At 47.8% G+C, this 22,763-nt stretch overlaps 1 protein-coding gene across 8 annotated transcripts in view; it reads left to right on the top strand.

The window, feature by feature from the left end:
* Arhgap22 (Rho GTPase activating protein 22) overlaps positions 1 to 22,763 on the top strand; it is a 191,130-nt gene that overhangs the window by 152,501 nt on the left and 15,866 nt on the right. For 5 of the 8 annotated variants that reach the window (XM_040272604.2, XM_078042610.1, XM_040272603.2 and 2 more), the window contains one exon: positions 4,662 to 4,838. In XM_040272604.2, the coding sequence (XP_040128538.2) occupies positions 4,662 to 4,838 (177 nt within the window). Of the gene's footprint in view, positions 1 to 4,661; positions 4,839 to 16,983; positions 17,125 to 22,763 lie in introns of those variants that run through there. The other 3 variants (XM_078042601.1, XM_040272610.2, XM_040272611.2) reach the window with 2 other exon arrangements.

Consider the following 22,763-nt stretch of genomic DNA (forward strand, 5'->3'; position numbering starts at 1 on the left):
AGCTGAGGTCGACCCAGGGTGGGCTCTAAGCACTGTCTAATAGGGTACTGAGGCCTGAGCTGTGTGTAGTGGGGTGGGTGGGGTGGTGACTTAGTGACCACATGGACTGGTGAAAGGAAAGTCCAGGAACAGCAACTAGAGACCTTCATCTTTCTTTCTGAAATACTTGCTGTTACAACCTTTTTCTTTAAAGCTAACATGAGCCCTTCCTAAGTAACAGAGAAAAGGAGGTGTAAATAACCAAATGCTGTAGAAAGTCCCAAAGCTTGTTTTATTTTGTTTATTTTCATGGTGCTAGGGGTGGAATGCAGTGGAAAATTTTGCATGCTAGACAAACACTGTAGCACTGAATGACATTCCCAGTCCCACCAAAGTTTGTTTTAATAACTTATTTCATTTTCTTTGCACTTCTCTCCATTGCCATAAATTTACATTGATGATAGAGAACAAGTTTATGGGTGAACATACCTGGGTTTGCATCCTGTCCCCTCCACTTGTTTGCTCGTGAGCTAAATGTTCAACTTCTCAGTAATACTCCTAAGCTAAAGTGTTTATGAGGATTGTGTGTGACAGTATATGTTAAGTACATTGTCCAGTATTACACATAGAGTACACCCTTAGATATGGTAGTATTAATTTCACTTCTGAACAGGACAAAGAGATTTTTTTTTTTTTTTTTTTTACTGATGAGCCAACAAAGGAGATATAATGAAATCATAAAAAAAAAAGAAAAAAAAAGTAAAGAAGAGAAGGACAAATGGGACCAATGGAAAACAGAAGACAGACTTAAACCTCAGCATAGCAACAATCACATTATAAATAGAGCTTGTCAGATTGTACAGAAAAGCAAAAGCCAACCATAAGCCTGACAAGAAATGCACTTACAATATAAAGACATAAATAAGTTAAAAGTAAAAAGATGGGAAAAGATATCATACTGACGCTAATCAAAAGAAAGCTGGAGTGACTTTATATGAGACAAAGATTGTTACTAGGGATAAGAAGGTCATTTCATAACGGTAAAGGGGATTTGCCAAGAGGACATGACAGTCTTAAATATTTATGCTCCTAATAGCAGAGCTTCAAACTATATAAAGAAAAACTGACAAAGGCAAAAGGAAAAATAGACAAATAGAAAATGGAGCTTTCAATTACCCTGTTTTCATAATTGATAGAGCAAGTAGAAAAATTGTAAGAATATTGAAGACTTGAACAAAACTCTCCAACCAGACCAAAGTGACATTTATAGATCACTCTCTCCAGCCCCCGCAGAATAATTCTTCTCAGTACACACAGAGCGGCTACAAAGATAGGCTGTACTCTGGGCCAAAACCGGGTTTTAATAGATATAAAAGGATTCAAGCCAAACATCATAAGGAACCAAATTAGAAAAAAAGAAACAGAGATTTCTGGAAAATTCCCCCCAAATTTGGAAACTAATGCACTTCCAAATAACCCATTGAACAAATAAGAAATCCAAAGGAAAGTTAGAAGGTATTTGAGCTGAATTAAAATAAAAGCACGGCATACTTAGGGGATGCCCACCACGCAGTAATTAGGGGAGACAATTGTAACAGGAAATGCATAAAGATTTAGAAAAAGGACAAGTTACACCCAAGGCAAGCAGAGGAAAATACTACAGATCAGAGTGGAAATCAGTGAAATAGAATACAGACTGGCAAACTGCAGGTACTGCCTGTGTTTGTAAGTTAAGTTTTACCCAAATGCAGCAAAGCCCTTGTATTTACATATGGCTAATAGCTACTAGCTACTCCCCCCCCAGAGTGGAGAAGTTGTGACAAAGTCTATCTGGCCTATAAACCTAAGATATCTACCATCCAACCTTCAACAACATTTAGTAGCTCAGAAAAACAATAGACAAAATTTTAAAAAAGCTAGCTTTTAAGATTGATAAAAGTCAGTAAGACTAATCAGGGGAAAAGGAGAGAAGACATAAATGATCAATCCTCAATATCAGTGAGAGGTCTAGTAACTAAAGATTCTTCAAATGTTAAGAGGGTATTAAAGGAATATTATAAAGAACTTTGTACATATTGAAAAAAATAGAAATTTATTGTGAACCCCCCCTGCACACACACAATGGAATATGACTCAGCCTTAAAGAAGAATAAAATTATGGCATTTGCCAGTAAATGGATGGAGCTGGAGAACATCATGCTAAGTGAAATAAGCCACTCCCAAAAAACCAAAGGCCGAAAGTTTTCTCTAATATGCAGATGCTAATTCACAATAAGAGGTGGGGGCTAGGAAAGAATAGAGTTATTTTGGACTAGGTAGAGGGGAGTGAAGGGAGGGGAGAGGTGTGGGAGTAGGAAGTATAGTAGAACGAATCTGACATTATTACACTGTGTATGTGTGATTACACAGCCTGTGTGATTCTATATCATGTACAACCAGAAGAACGAGAAATTTATGTATGATGTGTCAAAATGCATTCTACTGTCCTGTATCACTAACTAGATCAAAAACAAAAAAACAAAACAAAAAACCTCCCCACAATGAAAGCTCCAGATCTAGCTGACTGCACTGGTGAATTCTACAAAATACTTTAAGAAGAAATAATGGAAGTTCTATACAAACTCTCTGAAAACAATTGAAAAGTGGGAAATCCTTAATAGGTTATTCTGTGAGGCCAGGATCACCCCAATGACAAAATCAGACAAAGACATTACAGGAGAAGATAATCGCAGGCCCATTTCCCTCATGAAAGAGAAGAAAAGTCTCAAAAAGATCAAACCCAACTATATGTGAACAGGGTGGTGGGATTTATCCCAGGTATTCAGGGTTGGTTTAACATCTGCAAACCCATTGAAATGATTGTACTAAGTAATTCATCCATAGTAGGATCATTTCAATAGATGCAAAAAAGACATTTGACAAACCCCAGGATCTGTCCCTGATAAAAATTCTCTGCAAATTAGATGGAAGGAATTTCCTTAACCTAATAAAATATATCCTTGGAAAAACCTATCATGGATATACTTAATGATGAACGTCTGAATGCCTAAAGATCAGGAATCAGAAGGTTCTTGCTTTTGCCACTTCTATTCAACATGATATCTGAGGCTCCAATCTGTGAAATTAGAATGAAATACAAAGTGCCCAAACTGGAAAGGAAGAAGTCCTTTGTAAAATCCAACCTGTCTTTATTTGCAGGCAGCAGGGTTACCTACGTAGGTACCTGGCAAGCAAGCAGAAGATAGGCTTTCCAACATGTGCAGGAACATCTGCACACAGCAGAATGAATTTATAGCACGTAGAAAAATTAACTCTTCGGCCTAAATGGAAATCTTAAAACTATGAAACTTCTAAACGAAAAACTAGGAGAAAATTTTTATGTCCTTGGGTTAAGTAAAACTTTTCTCAGATACAACACAATACATTCAAGCACACCCAATCCAAAAAAAAAAAAAAAAGATAAATTGAACCTTGTAAAATGAAAAACTTCTGCTGTTGGCACATGCACACACGCACATGTTCTGTGCTCAGGAAGCACTTCTCCCCATCTGGGTTCCCACCCTGGGCCACAAACTCCAGTGAGGAGCAGCCGGGGTCTCAGGATGCTCCCCAACTGCCTTTATACTCCCTTGGGAATATGGGTGTCAGGGACTTAACACTCACTAGCAGATGGTCCTGGTTAGCGTCTGACGCATTGGGGCTTTAAGAAAGTAATTCTGAATTACATATTAAGGGATATGAAGAGTGGGGTGTATAAAGGCAGACTTGTTCTTAAAACTTTTTAGATGGGGCTGAGGTATGATTAGTGGTAGAGGATTTTTACCTGGCGTGTATGAGGCCCTGGGTTCAATTCATACCCGCCTCCCCCAGAGTCCCTTAAATTGCCCATAAAGTTCAGAATAATCTCAAAGATTAAGTAATTTACACATGAAAATTTGAGAACCAGGAGAGCCACTGGGGCAGGAGGATCAGTTCGTAAGAGGTCGAGGTTTCCTGCCCTCTTGCCTTTAGATATGGGTCCAGTGTCCAGCTGCGATGGACACAGAGAAGTCTGTGCTCCCTCCCGGTTTAATAACCATCCTCTGTAACAGTGGTAGAATCAGGGAATCTGGTCTCATCTTCAGGATGGGGAGGGGAGGCTGTCAGGTCAGAGCTGAAGTTAAAACCATGCGGTGATGTGGATTTAAAGCAAGGAAAGGTGATGTTCACAAAACACGTGATGAGGCTACTGTGGGGACTGAATTTCTCCAATACCAGCTGAAAATCTGCATTTCCCCCCCTAACAGTGCCCTGTGTACATTGTTGTTGTTTTTTCCCTCCTATATTGGGGATTGAACTTTTTTTTTTTTTTTTAAATCCTCCTGGCTCAGTCTCCTGAGTAACGGGGATTCAGACATGTACCACTGTACCTCAATCTGAGATGCTTTTTATGATTTCTATTTTGATAAGAAAAACAAAGTGAGAAAAGAGAAAACCAGAAGGAAAGATGGGTGAGGTGTGAAGGAGATAGGTTGGAAAATGAACCAAAAGCAGGGCTGGAGTCAGAAGGCTCTGGAAAGCTCTCCTTGGGAAATGAAGGAGGGCTGTGTAGGTTGGTGTCAGGACTGGAGAGCATGCAGTGGGTGGGCACCCTGTCGTCCCACATGCGGACCCTGCATAAGCCTTGTCTCCCTGTCTTGCAGGTGGTGCCGGGGAGCGGGAGAAGGTGCCAGCCAACCCTGAGGCGCTCCTGCTCATGGCCAGCTCCCAGCGTGACATGGAGGACTGGGTGCAGGCCATCCGCCGGGTCATCTTGGCCCCGCTTGGCGGAGGTACTGCCCGTAGCTCGCATGCCCACCCTCTAGAACCCTTGCCTGCAGGTAATCTTGCCCTCTCCCACCCGAGCCCCAAGTTCCCTCTCACTTGGGACTTGCTGGCTGCACATCTGACTGCACCCCGGCCCCTGTATTGCTGGCCTTTGAGTCACACCTCTCACCTGTGTGCAAAGCAGGTCCACTTTTCAAAAGATAGGCTATTCTCCAACTAGAGTCCCGGGCCTTGTGTACTGACCTCTCTGTTTTCTCCTGAATGCTGGGTGGGTGCGAAGTGGTCTGTGCACAGGCCAGAGGCGGGCTGCGTGCTTGCTCAGGGTCATACCCCATGCATTGGTCCTGCTTCCTTCTGCTCCGCTGGGCCTTACTGAAGCCATACAGGGACCCTGTCCTCCCCCAAACCCACTCCCTATCCCTGCTCTGAAAGCACCTATTGCCACTAACTTGCTTCTTCCTTTGTTCAGAAGCATTTCTTGGGTGCCTAAAAGTACTACTTCTATTCCAGGCACTAGGAATTCAGTGGTAAATAAAGCAGATCATACCTCCTCCCTCCCCACCCTCCATTCTCCTTGAAAGACAGATGTAAACAAATGTATGTGTCTGGTGATGTCCAGGAACAAGAGGTGCAAGGAAGTAAAGTAAAAAAGCTCAGTGAGAGGGCAGAGGGAATGTCGCTAGGGTGGCCCGGAAGGCTTACTAAAGTGACCGGGAGAACAAGAAGCATGGGGAGGGAGGAGAGAACCAGGAGAAGGATGGCAAATGCAAAGGCCCAGGTGGGAGTTTAAGCTGGGCAGGCCCAAGTGTCTCAGGGGCTGAAGACAGGGAGAGTGGGAGGGCCTGAGGTGAGGGAGGTGTCTGGGCCCTGGACCAGATAGATGACAGTGACCACAGTAGGTCAAGGTAGTCATGAGACAAGAAGTAAGGGGGACATGCTGGGGTGGAGTGGAGGAGGTGGTTGGTGCATAGTGGCCATCTGCAAATAAGTTCTGAAGATGGAGACGGAGTTATGCCTATGGTCTGGATATTATACAAGAGAAGGAAAGCTATCTGGCTGTTGCCTGTGTAGGTTGGTATTCGTGCAAAGTCAGGAAAGAGCTTTCAGGATAGGGCCTCCATCCCCTGGGATCTGGTGGAAGAGGGCACCAACTCCCTGCTGGATGTGGGGAGTCTCAGGACTGGGTTGGGTCCTGACACACAAGCTGGGAGCACCCCCCCCCCTCTCCCTGCAGTGTCATAGGTGCATACTCCAGGCGGAAACAGACTCTCACCCTGGGGGCTGAGAGCCCATCTCCAAATCTGGCAAGCTCCATAAGCTAAGCCGTCACCCCAGCCCTCCTCTCTCTCCCCTGGTTACGCCCTGCCTGACCACCTTCATTAAACCACAAACCCCCCACATAGAAGGCTTAGTGTGGTGTTGAAAGCTAAGTTATTCTCCTGGACTTCATAAATAGCATCACACTGTCAGCTGTGGCCTCCTTGACCCTGATGGTTGCAGCAGATTTGACCTATAATTCCAGTTCAATATCTGGAAGGCAGGAGCCACCCAGACACTGCCACAACCTCCCAACGGCTTCCTTTGGTGCAGCGTTGTTGAAAGTGAGCCTGTGGAACAGGTAGAGCCTAGAAGCAGAATCCCGTGTGACTTCGATTGATGATAGGTGGCACCTTAGAGTACCAGGAGGCAAGACATCATCAAGACCTTGGGTGGAGAAAGATTGTTAAAAAAAAAAAAATTACCCCAAACACTAATATGTTTGGAAAAGATTGATAAGTTATTCTACATAAAACAAGAGCATTTATTCTTTAAAAGGTAGATTAGGAGACTAAAAAGAGAGATAGTCTGAGAGAAGGTGTTTACAACACGTAGACCCATCAAATGACTCACTTTCCAGCCTCTTATAAATCGATAAGGCAAAGACAGACAAGCAACACGGAAAGAGGCTTGAATGGGCACTTTGTAAAAAAAGCAGTCATGACCATGGTCATGGTCAGTGGTGTGCAACCACACTGATTATCAGAGAAATGCAAATTAAACTCCAGCGTAGTTCATCTGCTCACCACCAGAATGACTAAATGAAAAAGAAAGTTCCAAGTGGTGATGAAGTTAGAGGGCTACAGAGTCTTGCATTATATTACTGGGGAAATTGTTTGGCATACCTGGTAAAGTTGATGCTGTTGCCTGCAGGGGGACCCAGAAGTTCCACTAGGAGGCATGTCCTATGTAGAAATGTATGTACAGCTTCAGGAATAGCTGGTGTGCTCAGAACACATAAGATGTTCCCGGCAATCATACTTTAATAGCCTGACACTAACCCAAATGCCCAGAAACAGTACCATGAATAAGTAACTCCAATGGGAAATAAATAACTACTTGGGAAATTCTACAACGTGAAAGAATTGCTCCACCTAACAACATGCACGATCTTTTAAAACGATGTGGAACTCAGGAAGCCAGATAAACCGAAAAAATAATATGCTTTATTATTCCAGTTATATCGAATTCATAGCAAAAATTCATCACAAAAATACAAAGCAAAGAAAGAAATGCCTTAAAGCCTTAAAACCCAGGATGGTAGGGAGGAGGGAGGAGGTTAAGAGTGGGGGAGGGGAATATGGTTTCTGGGATGTTCTTTGCTTGACTTGGGTAGAGTTATGCAGGTGTTCATTTTGCAATAATGATATTAATCTGTATATTTATTCTTTAAGTACTTTTCTGGATGTGCATATATTTCACTATGTTAAAAGATAAAAAGAAAAATAGAGAAGAAATAACAAAGAGTCTAAGTAATTTGTTAAAGATGACATGGCCAGTAAGGGAGCCGGCAGGTGGCAGTTCTGACCTTAAAGACCATGCTTGTTATCCCCAGCAGCATGTCCACGAGCAGCAACCAGAGGGACACCCTCACACACTTCTGCCTGTGCTTGGTGGCTCAGCTCAGTGGGCCTGGTTCCCCACCCACACATCCATCTCTCTTCTTGCTCGGGATGGGGACCATTGGCAGAATCCCAGGTAGAACCCAGCCTCACCACTCCCTTGGGGCCCGCCATTTGTCTCCAGGCTTTGTGCTGAAGGACTGATTTGTGGCATTAAACAGGGACTGTCATCAAAAGCACTGTATCTCCCTTCTACCAGAAATACAGAGGAAACAAAGAAGTGCCAGGAGCCTGCAAATGCCAGACATGTCTGGGCAAGCATGATGCTCGCAGGTGGGCTCAGTCAGCCTGGGAAGGTTTCCTGGCAGAGCCGTTGTTAACCTGGGTCTCCTGGAAAGGAGGCTTAGAGGGTCAGTCCATCTCTGCTGTTTCATAAGGGAATCAGCAAGCCCTTTCAGACATGTTTGCTCTGGGGCCCCGCAGCCACCACTGACGGACTCCAGTAGGCAGCACGTGAGCTGCGGATTGGAAAGCCTGGCCGTCCCCACAAGGCAGGCAGCTGTCACTGCTGATGGCTCACCCTGGGGTGGCCTACTTGGAAGGTCTCAGGTGCATTCATTCATTCATCCACTCACTCAATTAGCCAGTCTTTTATTTTCTCAAACATGTTCTAAGTGTTGGGGCAATATTGTGAGCAGCAAGACGGGTCCTCTTGGGCGCTCAGATTCTAGTTGAGGAGATGGGTGATAAGAAAACTAAGCAAATCTGTCTGTAGACCAGATGGGCTGAGTGTAGTGGAGGGTGAGGGTTGGAGTTTAATGACCTCCGTCCGAGTAAAGGAGATAACAGCACGGGCAGAGGGGTCCGTACTGAAGAGCAGCAAGGGGACCAGGTCACTGGAGCAGAGTGGATGAAGGGGTGAGAAGAGGAGGGTGGCCAGGGAGGGAAAGGGGACTTGTCATCATGGCACAGCGATTGCACCCCAGCATTTTGGACAGAGAAGTGTCAGAGCCTGACAAGATCCCTTTGGCTGCTGTGTTGAGAATAAGTGAAGGGAGGGCCAGAGAAGAACCTGGAGACCAGTTAGGAATTCCACACCCAACGATGCAGGTGAGAGGTGAAGGCAGCGTGCCCTGGACTGTGGTGGTGATAGGAAGTACAGCTGAATCTGGATCTGCAGGTTCAACCGGGGATTGCACACATTTGAGAGAGAGAGAAAAAAAAAAATGTGTCTGTCTCGAACACACACAGTCTTTTTTATTGTCATTACTTCCTAAAATATATAGTATAACAACTATTTATTTAGCGTTTGCATTTTATTAGGCATTACAAGTAATCTAGAAATGATCTAAAGTATGTGGGAAGATGGTGTGGTTCTCTGCAAACACTATGCCATTTTTATATAAGGGACTTGAGCTTCTGTGGACTTTGCTCTCTGTGGGGGCTCCTGGAACAAATTCTTGAAACCGCAGGATAACTATAAATGAATTCGTAGTCTATTGTGGTTTATTTTGAAGGTAGAACTGGTAGCTTTGCCAGGCTAGTATGGTCTGTAGAGACTGAATGAGAGAAATCATTGGTAATTCTAGAGTCTTTTGATCTAAGCAACGGGAAAGATGGATTGGCCATGAACAGGATTACAGGAAGGACCGTTGTTTGGAAGGAAGATTGGGGCTTAGTTTGGGCTCCTTAGTAGATGGTTAAGTTTGAAAGTCAAATAAGCAGTTACGTTTAAGGGTAGGGGTCAGGAGAGAGGACTAGGTGGGAGGGAGAACTGGGGGGCCTGCTGGCACACAGATAGAATCTGAAGCCCTGGGGCTGCATGGGCGCTGCTGATAGATCACCTGGAGGAGGGCCCACACTGAGCATGCTCACTGGTGACTTGGTCACACAAGGTGGCTTTGCTGGAGTGCTGGCAGTACAGGGAATGGGATTGTGAGCATCACCAACTTTTTCAAGCCATTTACTATAAAGGGAAAGAGGAATGGAATAGTACCTGGAGGGGAAGTCCAGTACAGAGTGGTTTTGTGTATGTTATAATCTGGAATACAAAACAGCATTGCCAAAGGTGGATAGTGCAGCAGAACAGAGAAGCATTGCTGGAGGGCCAATCTGTCTCAAGGAGGCAGAGGGAAAGTCCTCTACCAAACACTAACACACTGAAGGGAAAGTGAGGAACGAGAGGTGGGTAAGTGAGAAATGAAAGACGGAGACTGGCAGAGATACACACGAGTTTATTTGTCAGAGGTGGCAAATAAAGGCCATCTCTCTATAGGAGAGAGAGGCAAAACAGGCTTGAGTTCTGGGACTTTTATGGAAGAGGCTCAGGAATCAGAGCCGGGTGGATCCTGATGTGGGCTGTTAAGGGTTGGGTTGGTTTGAGGGAGTGGTGAACCTTTCTCAGAAAGGACCTTGGGTGGGAAAGCAAAACTTTTTCCTTAAAATGGTGGTTATCACTTAAGATGGGCATCCAGATGCTAAGCAAGGACCTTGTACACATGGAATCCAGCAATCTGTAAAACAATTATACACCATGACCAAGTGAGATTTACCCCAGGAATGGAAGAGTGACTTAAAGCATCTGAAAATCAATTAGCGTAATACCTCAGTAGAATAAAGGACAAAAATCACATGAACACCCCAGTGGCTTGGGAGGCTGAGGCAAGAGGAGCACAAGTTCAAAGACAGCCCCAGCAACTTAGTGAGCCCCTGAGCAACTTAGGGAGACTGTGCCTCAAAATAAAAGGAAAAACCTCGTTCAATCTCTGGTACCAAAAAAAAAAAAAAGAAAAATCACATGAAAATCTCAGTAGATTCAGAAAAAGCATTTGAGGGCTGGGGTTATAGCTCAGAGACAGAGCGCTTGCCTAGCACATGTGAGGCATGGGGTTCAATCCCTAGCACCACATAAAAATAAACAAATAAAATAAAGGCATGCTGTCCATCTACAACTACAAAAAAAAATTTTTTTAAAGAAAAAGCATTTGATAAAAGCCAGTACACTCAGAATAAAAGGGAGTTTAACCTGATAAAGGGCATCTACAAAATCCCCACAGATAGCGCATACTTCATAGAGGAAGACGAATTGCTTTTCTTCTAAGATCAGAAACAAGGCAAAGACTCTTGCCTTCACTACATCCAGTCAGTATCGTACTGGGAATTCTAGCTGGGCAATTAGACAAGAAAACGAAATGCATCCAGATTGCACGGTGTCCTTGTTTACAAAATGGGAATCTAATCTTTATAGGAGTGTCACGAGTATTAAGAGCAAAAGTGGTGCCCGGTGCTCAGCCCTCTCTCAGGACTAAAGAGTCCTCATTCACTCAAACATTTGGTGAGCATCTGCCACACAGAGGCAGGCCACACACCAGGGAAGAAAACCAAGGTTCCAGTTTTGCCCCCAGAGAGATAATAACAAGGAAGGGAGATCCCATGGCAAGTTGGAGCAGTGGTTCTCCAGGGTTAACTAGCATCAGAATCGTCCAGAGAAAGGCTTTTATAAAAGTCAACTGCTGGCCCCACTCCCTGACTGGCTGACTCACCTGGGTGCCACCCTAGAGTCTGTGTGGCTAATGTTCTCTGGTGTCACTGAGGATGCTGGTCTGGGAACCACATTTTGAGGACTGCTCTGTTGTTAGGAGATGGTGAGTGCTGTGGGAAAATCTAAATAAACAATGGCAAGGATGGGCCCTAATGAGAGAATGATGTTCAGGCCTTTTTAAATTTTTAGCTTGTTGTGCATCTTCTATTTTATTTTTTTTATTGGGGTAAATTATTCACAACATAAAACATACCATTTTAACAACGTTTAAATGTACAGTTCAATGCCGTTAAGTGCATTTACAGTGCTGTGCAGCCATCACTACCATCCAAACCCGGAACAGTTCACCGTCCCAAACTGAAACTCTGTACCTGTTAAACAAAAACTCCTGCTGGGTGTGGGGTGCATGCCTGTAATCCCAGCAGATTAGGAGGATGAGGCAGGCAGATTGCAAGATCGAAGCCAGCCTTAGCAACTTAGCAGGACTGGGAGAGTGCTGGGCATGTGGTTTAGCACCCCTGGGCTCAATCCCTAGTACCAAAAACAAAACACAGTAACTCCCAGTTGCTTCGTTCCTCCTACCAACTCTTGACAACTGTCATTATGCTTTCTGTCTCTTGTGACTGTGACTACACATTTAAGTGGAATCATGTAGTATTTTTCCTTTTGTGACTGGCTTATTTCTTTTAGTCTGATGCCCTTAAGGTTCATCCATGTTGTAGCATATGTCAGAATTTCCTTCCTTTTTAAGGCTGAATAACATTGCATTAAATGTTATCTACTAGTTTGTTTATGCATTTGTCTGTTGGTCTCCTGGGTTGCTTCTACCATTTGACTACTTGGCTTGATGCTGCCATGAACATGAGTGTACAGATATGTCTTCTAGTCCCTGCTTTTAATTCTTTTGAGTGTATACCTAGAAGAGGGGTTGCTACTTCTGTTGAATTTTTAAAATAAATGTTTATTACTTCTTTTTAATTACACATGATATTAGGGTTCATTTTGCTCTGGATAGTTTTTTGAGGGACCGCCCTACCACTGTCCACAGTGGCTGCATTGTTTTATGTCCCCACCAGCTGTGCACGAGGCTTCTAGTTTCTTCCAGTTTTTGTGTTTTGATAGTAGCCATCCTCGTGGGTAAGAGGTGGTGTCTCATTGTTCAAGCAAAGTGTTGCAAGAAGTGAGAGAGTGACTCAGGAGGACGTCTGGTGGAAGCCTGCCAGACAGAGGCCAGAGCCCTGGCAGAGGCAGAACATCTGATGTGGTCTGGAACGATCACAGAGGTGGCTAGGCTGGAGGAAGGGAGGGAGGGACCAGATGGGAACTAAATGGCAGAGGCCTCCTGGGCCCCTGTCAGGACTTTGGTTTCTACTCTTGAGGAACATGAGGAGAGGGGTACTGGAGAGCTTTGGAATGTTGGGATCTGATATGCTGTTTAAGATTGTGTCTGCTACTGACCAGAGAGGTACCAGAGGAAGCCGGACGCATATTTGCAGTAATCCAGGCAAAAGAGGTGTGTGTTCTCACTGTGGTTGTGAGCGGTGAAAGTGATCAGATTTCAAATCTCTTTTTGAGAGTAGGACTGATAAGATCCCCTGGATGTGGGTGTGAGATGGGGGCAGGCGAGCACTGACTCACGGCGTCTGACGGACAGTACCCGGAGACAGCAAGAAGGAAACTCAGCGTGGAGAGGGTTGAAGAGCAAGACCCTGGCTTTGTTTGGACACGTTTGAGTTTGAGGTGTCTGTGAGTCATTAAACCAATGGAGACGCTCAGTGGGCAGCTGGACGCAGGAATTTGTGGGGTCAGGGGGAGCGTTTGATAACTAGTGATGTGGCAACTGTCCCACTGATAGGCCCCCTGGCCTTGCCTATCAAAGCCCAGGAGCCGCTGTCACAACCTTTGCAGACAGCAGCACAGAGCTGGGTAAATGGGGCAGTCCAGGGGTAAAGGGCCATCCTGGGGTCAGGGGCCTTGATGAGGAAGGGTGTCTCTGCTCAAAGTGGCTGCTCTGTGCTGGGGAGGAGGAGGAGAGCCCAGAGAGCAGGTCTTGGGAGATCCTGAGAGGGATGCTGCCCAAGCCAGGCTGTGCAGAGTCCTCCCACACAGAGCCCCTGGGCACTTTCTTCCAGGAGCCAACTTTGTTGCTCTCAGATTCCTCAGACATCAACAGAGGCGGGAAAGGGGGCCAAATGCAGCTCCCTGAGGCCATATGGCAGGACAGTTGACACGGGGAAAATTCCAGCCTTGGTCAGCCTGGAGGGACACAAAGCAACCCTGTTATAGTGGTCATCATGTTTGGAATGACGTCTCCAAGTGGAAACCCTGGAGGTACGATCAAATTCAGAGTGAGAGGTCAGTGGCCCCAGGCCAGGATGGCTGTGGTGGAGTTCCTAGTGGACCACTTCTACCCAGTGCTGTTTGTTTCATATTCTAGCTCTGCTGGAGGCTCAAGAAGATAGTCTGGTGTCCAGTTTCTGTGAATGTCAACCAGCCAGGCCAGCAGGCCGGAGCCTGGACATCACCTCACTAAACCAGCAGAAGCAGTACTTGAGCCTGGTTCTGGTTCACTGTCCATTCTCGTAGGCCCTTGGGTTTCACGTGCCAGGTGAGGAGATGCCCTCCCAGGTCTTGGACCTTGTCTAGGCTTAGAGAGAGCTGATTTATTCTCTTCTGGGTGTAGGGATTGGTTCACAGCACCCCTGACATCCTTCCCTGTGTTCCTCAAGGCTCTCCCCGCAAGGACCCCAGGAGCCTGTGAGCTTGGATCCCCGAGGAGAGAAACATCCAGGAGAGGGAGGAAGCCGTGGCCCCAGAGCTGGGTGCTCTTGTCCGGGGTTTGATGTACACTGGAGAGGGCAGAGAGGCTCACACTGGGGTTCAGTGACTGCATGACAGCACACTGGAGGGCAGGGAGCAGGAGCGACCTCCTCTGGTTGCAGCCTGTCCTAGGACGCTGCTTCCAGGCAGACCTCAGAGCGCAGCAATCTCCACCGCGCCGTGTTCATGGGGGAGGGGGAATTAAGACTGAGGGCAGAGACTTTTCCTGATGTCCTGGGCCCCAAACCAGGCTTCAGAGATGAGGACCATCCAAGCTGAAGTTGTCACTGGTCATCAGGTTGTTCATGCGAGGGGACAGACCCTCAGGCCCTGAGCTCCCCAGCCATGCTCTAAGGGATTGATTCCAGGACACCCTCTGAGCATCCACCAGAACAGCTACCACAGCCTAGAACCAACCCCCATGTGCGCCAGGTGTGGCAGGGCCAGGGCTTCACCTGGGGCTCCTCAGGGCAGTGCCCATGTACGCCTTCTGGATGGGCGGCAGCTGCAGACTTCCATCCACTGGGGAGCCTGGGCTGGGTTGCAGGGGAAACTGAGGCTCAGAGAGGAGAAAGCAAATTAGAGCCCCTCGACACACATGAGAGGGTCCTACCTGTCCCCGGAGTAGGTAAGTACCTCTATAGAGCCCTTGGACAGTTCTTTTCAGTGTGGACAGGGCCCTTAGATCCAGTGGGTCTCTGGGCTGGAGGAACCCCCAGGGTTTTCAGGACAGGACATTCGTTGACTTGGGTCCCCTGGCACTATGAACTGCCTTTCCCACCTTCCTGTTTACCTGAAGAGAGAAAAATTGAGCATCGCCCCACCCCCACCTCCATGGCTTAGGAGGACTTTAGCCTCCACCCCCACACTTAGCATCAGGACTGGGACTAGGAGCCTCCTTGTCTTTGGGCACAGAATTTAAAGGGGCTTCAACAAACCCTATAATCATGATAAATATTTTATTGTGATTTTTTATAAATGAAAAGTAATGCAAAAAAAAAACCACATTGTATTAGATTCTTGTTGCCGCTCTTTGCCACCAATTTATCAGCTTAAAACAACGTAAAGTTATTTTCTGATAAATTTGGCGGAAGAAAGAAGTCAGAACAGAGGCCTCTGAGGCTAAAATCCGGGTTCTGAGGGCTGCAGGGGACAATCTGTCCCTTGCCCTTTGTACCTTCTGTAACTTTCAGTGTTGCTTGTCTGTGGCCTTACTGCTCCTGTGACCTCACAGCTCAGGTCTCTGCTTCTGTCGTCACCTTCTCTTGTTCTGTAGTTCAATTTCCTTCTTCCTTTTTAGAAAGGCCCTACAGTGCACCTAGACAATGCAGTAAGACCTCTCCATCGTTAACCTCATCACATCCGCCAATCTCTTCCTGTGGAAGATAACATAGCCACTTTCAGGAATTAGGACATGGACACCTTGGGGGGCCCTTTACTCATCTGACCACATCATGATAAACAAAATATCCAAATTTGAAACAAAAGGCTATATGAGTGGGATAAGGGTCAGGTGAGGGAGCCAATTTCAAGGTTCACATGAAGAGGTTGATTCTGCCTTCATTTAGCATTTGATCATTTGTTCACATTTTTTCCATCTTCTTTCTTTTTTTCTCTCTCTCCTTCTTCCTTTCTTTCTTTTTTAGGTTGTGGTGCTCTACAGCTGAGCTTCCTCTCCTGCCCTCAGCCGTTTTTACTTTATTTTGAGACAGTCTCATCAGGTTTGCTGAGGAACTTTTGCCTGGAACTTGCCATTCTTCTGCCTCAGCCTTCTGAGTTGCTAGGGTTAGAGGCATGTGCCCCCTCACCCAGCTGCATTAATTCTTATTCCTACAAATATTTATTTGGGAGCTGGAGCTTTGGCTCAGTGGTAGAGCACTTGCCTTGCACATGTGAGGCACTGGGTTCTATCCTCAGCACTACTGAAAAAATAAATAAATAAGGAAAGATATTGTCCATCTACAACTAGAAAAACATTTACCTTGGTGACTGGGGTTTGGAGCACTCCTTACATTTTGCCTGCAGTGACATCCTAGACCCATCTTCAAGCTTTGCCAAGTAAGAGCAAGAAGCATGACCCAGCTTGAAGATGGGCCCCCAGCCTATTCCAGGCTCAGGGCTCCCCTGAGTTCCTCCCTTGAGAATTCTGCCCACAGCCCCCTGGTACCTCCGTCTCTTCTGGCTGTTGTCACACAGCCCTAACCTTGCTTCTCTGTCCACTTTCCCTCCTGGTTTAGGTCTGATGCTGTGTGCCCACGTTGGTCTTTACCCTCTCCAAACTCTCCTAGGTCCTCACACTTTGGAAATAGGAAGTTGGAAATTGTGGGGTTCTTCTAAGAATCCTATCTTGAGAGGAACGTAGACTTTGCAGAAAGACAACTGAGGTGTGAATGAACATATGTCACCTATCAGCTATGTGACCTCAGGCAAATCACAAAGCCTCCCTGAGCCTCAGCTGCTGCTTCTGTAAAATGCGGATGTTGATACATCTCAGAGGTACTCAGGAAGAAAAGTAGGTTAAATCCAAATCACTGTCTCTGGCACAGTGCTGACCTCTGGACAGGAGCCTGGTGCCCAGGGCTTCCGCCCACTGAAGCCGGCATCACCCTCCTGGCTGTATGTCTGAGACCAGTTGCCTAACCTTTCTGGACCTCGATTGCTCCACCTGTAACACCTGCCTCCCAGGCTGAAGCCTGAGTGGGTGCTCCCAAAGCAGGTCCTGAGCAAAGAGGAAGTGACCGATCACTGGGAGTCACTGCGTTCCCTGGATGCTTAATAACTCGGTGCGCAAGGAAGAAGGGGTCAGCGTTTAGAAACTGCAGATCTTGCCGGGCTGACTCCAGGCGTGGCACACCAGGCACTCGCAGACCGGGCGCCCTCCCTCGCCGCAGGGTCGAAGCCCGGGGTGGCGCTGGCCGGGGCGGGCGGGCAGCGGGCAAGACGCTACCTGCGCGCGTGCCGGGCATTCCAGCCGCCGCCGCGCCGCCGCGCCCGGGCGCGCCATGGGCCTGATGCCGGCCGCGCGGGCCTTCTCCCGGTGCCGCGCCTGCCCGCGGCCGCCTTGCCGTCTGCCCGCCTGTTGCTCGCCAGCGGCCCCAGGTAGGGGCGGGACGGGGTGCGGGATTCCTGGGGGCAGCGGCGTCTAGGGGGCCGGATTGCATCGCGCATGCGTCTTGTGGGGTTCGGCGGGGAGCGGTGGGAGTACTGCCTGGTGGCAGTGGACCGTTCTCGGAGGTCGGGGGAAGTGCGTGTCCGAGGGTGGAGGCAGAGCTCGGGATTCCCCCTCAAGCCTCCTTTCTGGGGTGGGCGACCTGCATGCAGAGATGGGGAAGCCGAGGCTGGGAGGGGCTTGCAAAAGATCCCTTCCCATCCCCCACTTCCAAGGGGACCAAGCAGGAGGTGAGTTCCAGGCTATAACTCCAAGTGTATTGCACACCCATCTGCCCTTCTGGGCCTCAGGAAGGCCATCACCCCAGAAGAGAATCCTTTTGCCCCGGGGCTCACCCTGATCAGCTCAGTACAGCCCACTTCCCCGCTTCCCCCCACCCCACTTTCAAAATCGGTTAGCCTTCAGCTGTTTTTCCAGGCTTGGATGGGTTTCGGGTACGCAGGGAAGGGTTTTCAGCCTCAAGGCCTAGGTGGAATTCATGTTTACAACCCCCAGGGCTGGCAGGTCAGAGGCTGTTCTGGAGAGCAGGGCTAGTGGGAGTGACCAGGGATAGTCAACTGAACCATCAGGCCCTGCCTGGATGGACTGGGGGTGGGGGTGGGGCGGATGCGAAGAGTAAGGCAGGTGTCAGGGAACCAAACAGCAGGAAGCACTGGAACCATGAAAGAAACTGAATTCCTTAAGTTTGTGAATCTCTGAAGAGAATTCTGAAATTGCCTCTGTTCCTTGTCCCTGACTGTAGCCTTCTCTTCTGCTAGAAAGAGCCAAAAGCAGGCAGAATAGCCACGCCAACGTGCTGACTCAGCTAGGATCAGCTCCAGTAGGGAATCCCAGCAGCCTCCCTTTCCTGCTGGGGCCTGGGGGCGGGACTCTGGCCAGTGCCTGCCTCCTGGGGTGGGCCTTTGAGGGAAGGGAGGATGCCACCAAGTTTCTGTCTGCCGGTTTGGTATGCTCACCTGTGGCTGCTTGACCCCATAAAGTGGTAGAGACCAGAGCTCAGAGAGATTGGTTGATGGCTCCATCCAAGGTTGCCCAGGATGGAGATGTGAGCCAGCAAACAGCCAGGTCTGTGGCTTCCTGTTCCTACTTCAGATTCTGGAAGAGAGGAGGACTTGAGGGACATGTGGCTAGGCTCTGCCAGGAGCAGCTGTCAGAGGAGGAGGCCTGCCCGGCTCTGAGCCTGCAGCAGGTTCATCAGGAGGAGAAGCAGCCTCTGCCAGCTTCCTCCCCAGTAGCAGAGCCAGCAGTCTGTGAACAGTGTGGGCTGGGATCTCGAGGAACCTGCATGCTGGCTGGGTTTCCAGGGAGCCTACAAACCTACTGGAATGGGTTCTTGGCAAGGCTCCACTTCCAAGATGTGCCAGGAGGGCTGAGGGAGTTCAGCGTCACAGGGCTGTGTCCTGCCAGGCTTTGCCAAAGAGACCATGGCAAGGGGAGAAGTGGGCAGGGCTGTGGGGGCGGGAGTGCTGGCCAGAAGCCTGAGTGCAAGATGCGTCCAGCAGGGGGGCAGCTGGGAAGGAAGTGTCTTGGAAGGCGGAGGTGAAATGAGCTCTCCCTCCTAGGCTCCCCAGATGGCTGCCTTCCAAGGGTGCTAGGGGAGGTGTGACACACACTTGAAGCCTACACAAGCTCCCGTGGGCACCCAGGGAATGTGGAGTCAGTCCCGGGGCCTCAGGGCAGCCTGGACTTCATAGCAGCTTCTGAAGACATGTGTCATCATCCCATTTTGTAGATGGGGTACTGAGTCCCAGGAAGAGGGGCTGTCATACCCCATAGTGGTTTAGCCAGAATATACACCCGAACCAGTGCTGGTGCAGACGCAGAATCTTTGTCTCTAGGGCCTCCTGCCCGTCTGTGTCCCCACTCCCAACGTCAGGCAGAAGCTCAGCAGTTGGAGGGCCTCACCTGAGGGATACATGGGCTAGAGCTCACCATGGTCCTGGGTCCTTGCCAGGGCTGGGGGCTGCCATGCTCCTAGCCTTTTCTGCAACCTCGCTCTCTCATCCCCAACCTTCTGACCCCAGGGTCTTCTATCATGTGCTGCCTCCCATCCTCGCCACCCAGTCTTAGACTTTGGTTCTCTTCTTTGAAATCTCTGTTTAGAAGTGCCCAGGACCCTGTGACCTTCCCTTTTTTGGCTCTCTCTGACCTGTTTTGGGGTCCAGAGAGTACTCTGGAAGGCTTCATGGGGGAGGAGAGATTGTGCTAGGGTTTGAAGGGGCTGTCTCTGGTGCAGAACTGCCAGGACTGGGTGCTGTATGAAGTTAGGCTGGCCCGTGTTCTGCACTCCAGAGGTTAGTGGAGGCAAGCAGGGGCAGGGCCTTCCTGCCTGCCCAGTTAGGCTTTATCCTAAGCACAGGAGCAGACAGCAAAGTGTTTTTAGCAGAGGAGGCCATGGTGGGGTTTGTTTTCAACCCTTGGGATAGGTCCGAATCCCTTTAGTACAATAGTCCCTCCTTGTCCACAGTTTCACTTTCCACAGGCTCAGTTACCTATAGTCAACTGCAGTCTGAAAATACTAAGTGGAAAATTCCAGAAATAAACAAATTCATGATTTTTACATAAGGCACCGTTCTGAGTATCATGATGAAACCTCAATACCAGTCCTGTCTGTCCTGAATTATCCCTTTGTCCAGAGTATCCACACTGTATACACAGCTTACCTGTTAGTTAGTAACCATTTTGGTTATCAGATCAACTGTCTTGGTATTGGAATTACAAGTGACCCTTATTTAATAATGACCCCAAAGTGCAAGGGTAGTGATGCTGTTAATTTGGATATTCACTTCCTTCAAGTGAAAAGGTTAAAGTACAATAAGATTTTATATATATATATATAGATAGATAGATAGAGAGAGATAGATATAGATAGATGTAGATATAGATAGAGAAAGAATAGATAGAGCGCCCGCGCACGCCCTTGTGCAATAGATAGAGAGACAGAGAGAGAGAGAGAGAAAGAGAGAGAGAGAATAGATAATCTGAAAGCCAGCCCGCGCACACCCATGTGCCAGCCAGGGGAAAGGAGACCACATTCACTTAACTTGTATTCTAGTATGTTGTCATAATTGTTCTATTTTATTAGTTATTGTTAATGTCTTCATGTGCCCAATTTATAAATTAAACTCTATCATAGTCAGTCTGCATAGAGTTTCCATTGTCTACAGTTTCAGTCTTCCATGGGGGTCTTGGTTTTGCAGAGATAAGTAGATAAGTAAGGATAATTGCACCAAGAACAGGACCAAGAACCAGTGCAGGAGTGTTAGAAAAATGGATGGACAGATGGACAACAAGTATCCTGCATCAGGACAAAGAGCAGGAAGGGCTAGCTGAAGCCAAAAGGCTAGATGGAATTACCCAAGCTTTATGAGTCTATAGAGAGAATGTGGGAATTCTTTTCCTCCGTGTGTATCTTGCTCAACTGTGGCCTTCAGTCACTGGTGTAATCTGAGCCCAGGAGTTAGGATGAGGATGGTCCCCCTTCTGTGTCCAGCTCTCCTCAACTTGTGTAGTGGGGAGAGGGAAGTAGCCCTGGGTGGGGGACCAGGTAGAAAGAAATGTTCTCATACCAGGTGTGCTAATGGGGGTTATGCTGCGTATGCCTGGCTTTATGACAACAGACATTGAAGACACTCAGGTAGTGGGCAGAACTGAACTGAAGGGTACGTGGGTGTGAGTGGGGAGGGAGGCAGGAGGCAGGTGCCAAGGTACATTGCCAGGCTAGCCCCACTCCTCTTGGCCCTCTGTGGGCATTTCCTCTGTCTGTTCTTTGCCTGTTCATTTGAGACCTACCAGATGTCTCTGATCATGACAGAAACTTCTACCTTCTGTGGGTCAGCAGCCTTGCTCCACTTATCCTGACCCCAGGGTCCTTAGGGGAAGTCTGTGCACTGGGGCTCAGGGTAGCAGAGGTGAAATGAATCTGTGCAGAATAAGAGTGTGGCATAGGCTGAGTAGGAAGCACTAAGGAACAGTGAAATGGCAAGTGTGTGTCCATCAAAAGGTGCCACTGAGCTCTGCCTGTGTTGCCTGCTAGGAACACACACCTGGTGCCACCCTATGTGTGGATTTTTTGAGAGAAACTGCAGGGGTTGGGGTGCAGCTCATGGGTAGATCAATTGCCTAGGATGTGTGAGGCCCTGCATTCCATTCCCAGCTCCACAGATTAAAAAAAAAAAAAAATTGAGAGAGAAGCTAGGAATTCAAATGTGAATGTGAAATCTCTTGTAAATATATAATTTTAAAATGCTTCAGCATCATAGGAAATAAACAAGTGTATCTGAGGACCGGGCCCTGGGTGGGGTGAATGGGAGGAGGGGCTCTGGGCCTCAGGACTAGCCCAGGCCACTCTAGGGCTGGTGGACAGGCCAGGATGCTATTAAAGGTGGGCCCTGGATCTCTTGGAACTGGCTGTTCCCAGGCAGCCATCACTGACCACCCCTGTGCCAAGGCTGTGGACTGGTCCTTGTCCCCACACTGGCAGATGGGTGGGGCAGCTGGACTTACCCACCAAGTCCCAGGAAGTGGCAGCTTTGCCTCCTTGCCAGCATTGCCACCTCTGCTACTTCTGCCAGGGGCCCAGATGACTCATGTTCTTGGGACCTGCTCTGAGGAAACACAGGAGGAAAGAGGGCAGGAAGACTGGGCTGCGGGGAGGATGGTGGGTGTAGATGCACAGTGTGGGTGACATTCTCCGCACCTGCAGCCAGACTCCCTGCAATCAAACTTTGACCTGCCATATGCAAAGTGAACTTGGGTACATTCTTAAATCCCTTTGCCTCTCAGTTTGCTATTGGTCAAGGTGATGTTGATGACAGTGATAATCCCAAAGTCACCAAGCTCAGTAGCTTAGATGTTGACATGTGTACAGTGCTCAGAACAGCTCCTGGCACCACAGCACTGTGTGCTAGCGACTTCAAAGCACCCCCTCACTCACCCATGTCCTCCCATGTGTGCACTCACTTGCACACACAAGCCTGCATGCACACTGTGCACACGCATGCTCACATATATGAACACAAGCACAAATGTTCACACACACACACACACACACACACACACACACACTTCACTCTAAGCGTTGATGGCATCCACCAGGTGCAGCCCACGTGGACATTTTTCTAGAAAGGAGGAGTCTTTTCCCCTCAGGTCTTTGTGCTTTGTCTTTGGATTGAGAAGGTTGAGGATCAACAGTTGAGTCCTACTGTGTTCCAGACACTGTATTAGGGATGGAGGTATCTTTTCTGTGTGTGTGTGTGTGTGTGTGTGTGTGTGTGTGTTTAAACAAATATTATTGAACTATAGCATACAGAAAAGTATACAAGTCATGGTAGTGTGCAGCACAACAACTTTTCTCAAAGTGAACACAACTGGGTTAGCAGTGCCAGGTCCAGAAATAGCATTATTGCAACCCAAAAGTCCTCAGAAGGCTCTGGCCATTGACCCACCCAGAGCCATGTGCTGCCTGACGGCACCAATCAGTTTTCAAACTTCTTATGAATCAAATCATGCAGTGTGTACTCTGGGCTGGCTTCTTTTGTTTTTATTGTGCTGAACTTTAAAGCTAACA

This window comes from Ictidomys tridecemlineatus, chromosome 1 (assembly GCF_052094955.1).
Source record: "Ictidomys tridecemlineatus isolate mIctTri1 chromosome 1, mIctTri1.hap1, whole genome shotgun sequence".
NCBI lineage: Eukaryota > Metazoa > Chordata > Mammalia > Rodentia > Sciuridae > Ictidomys > Ictidomys tridecemlineatus.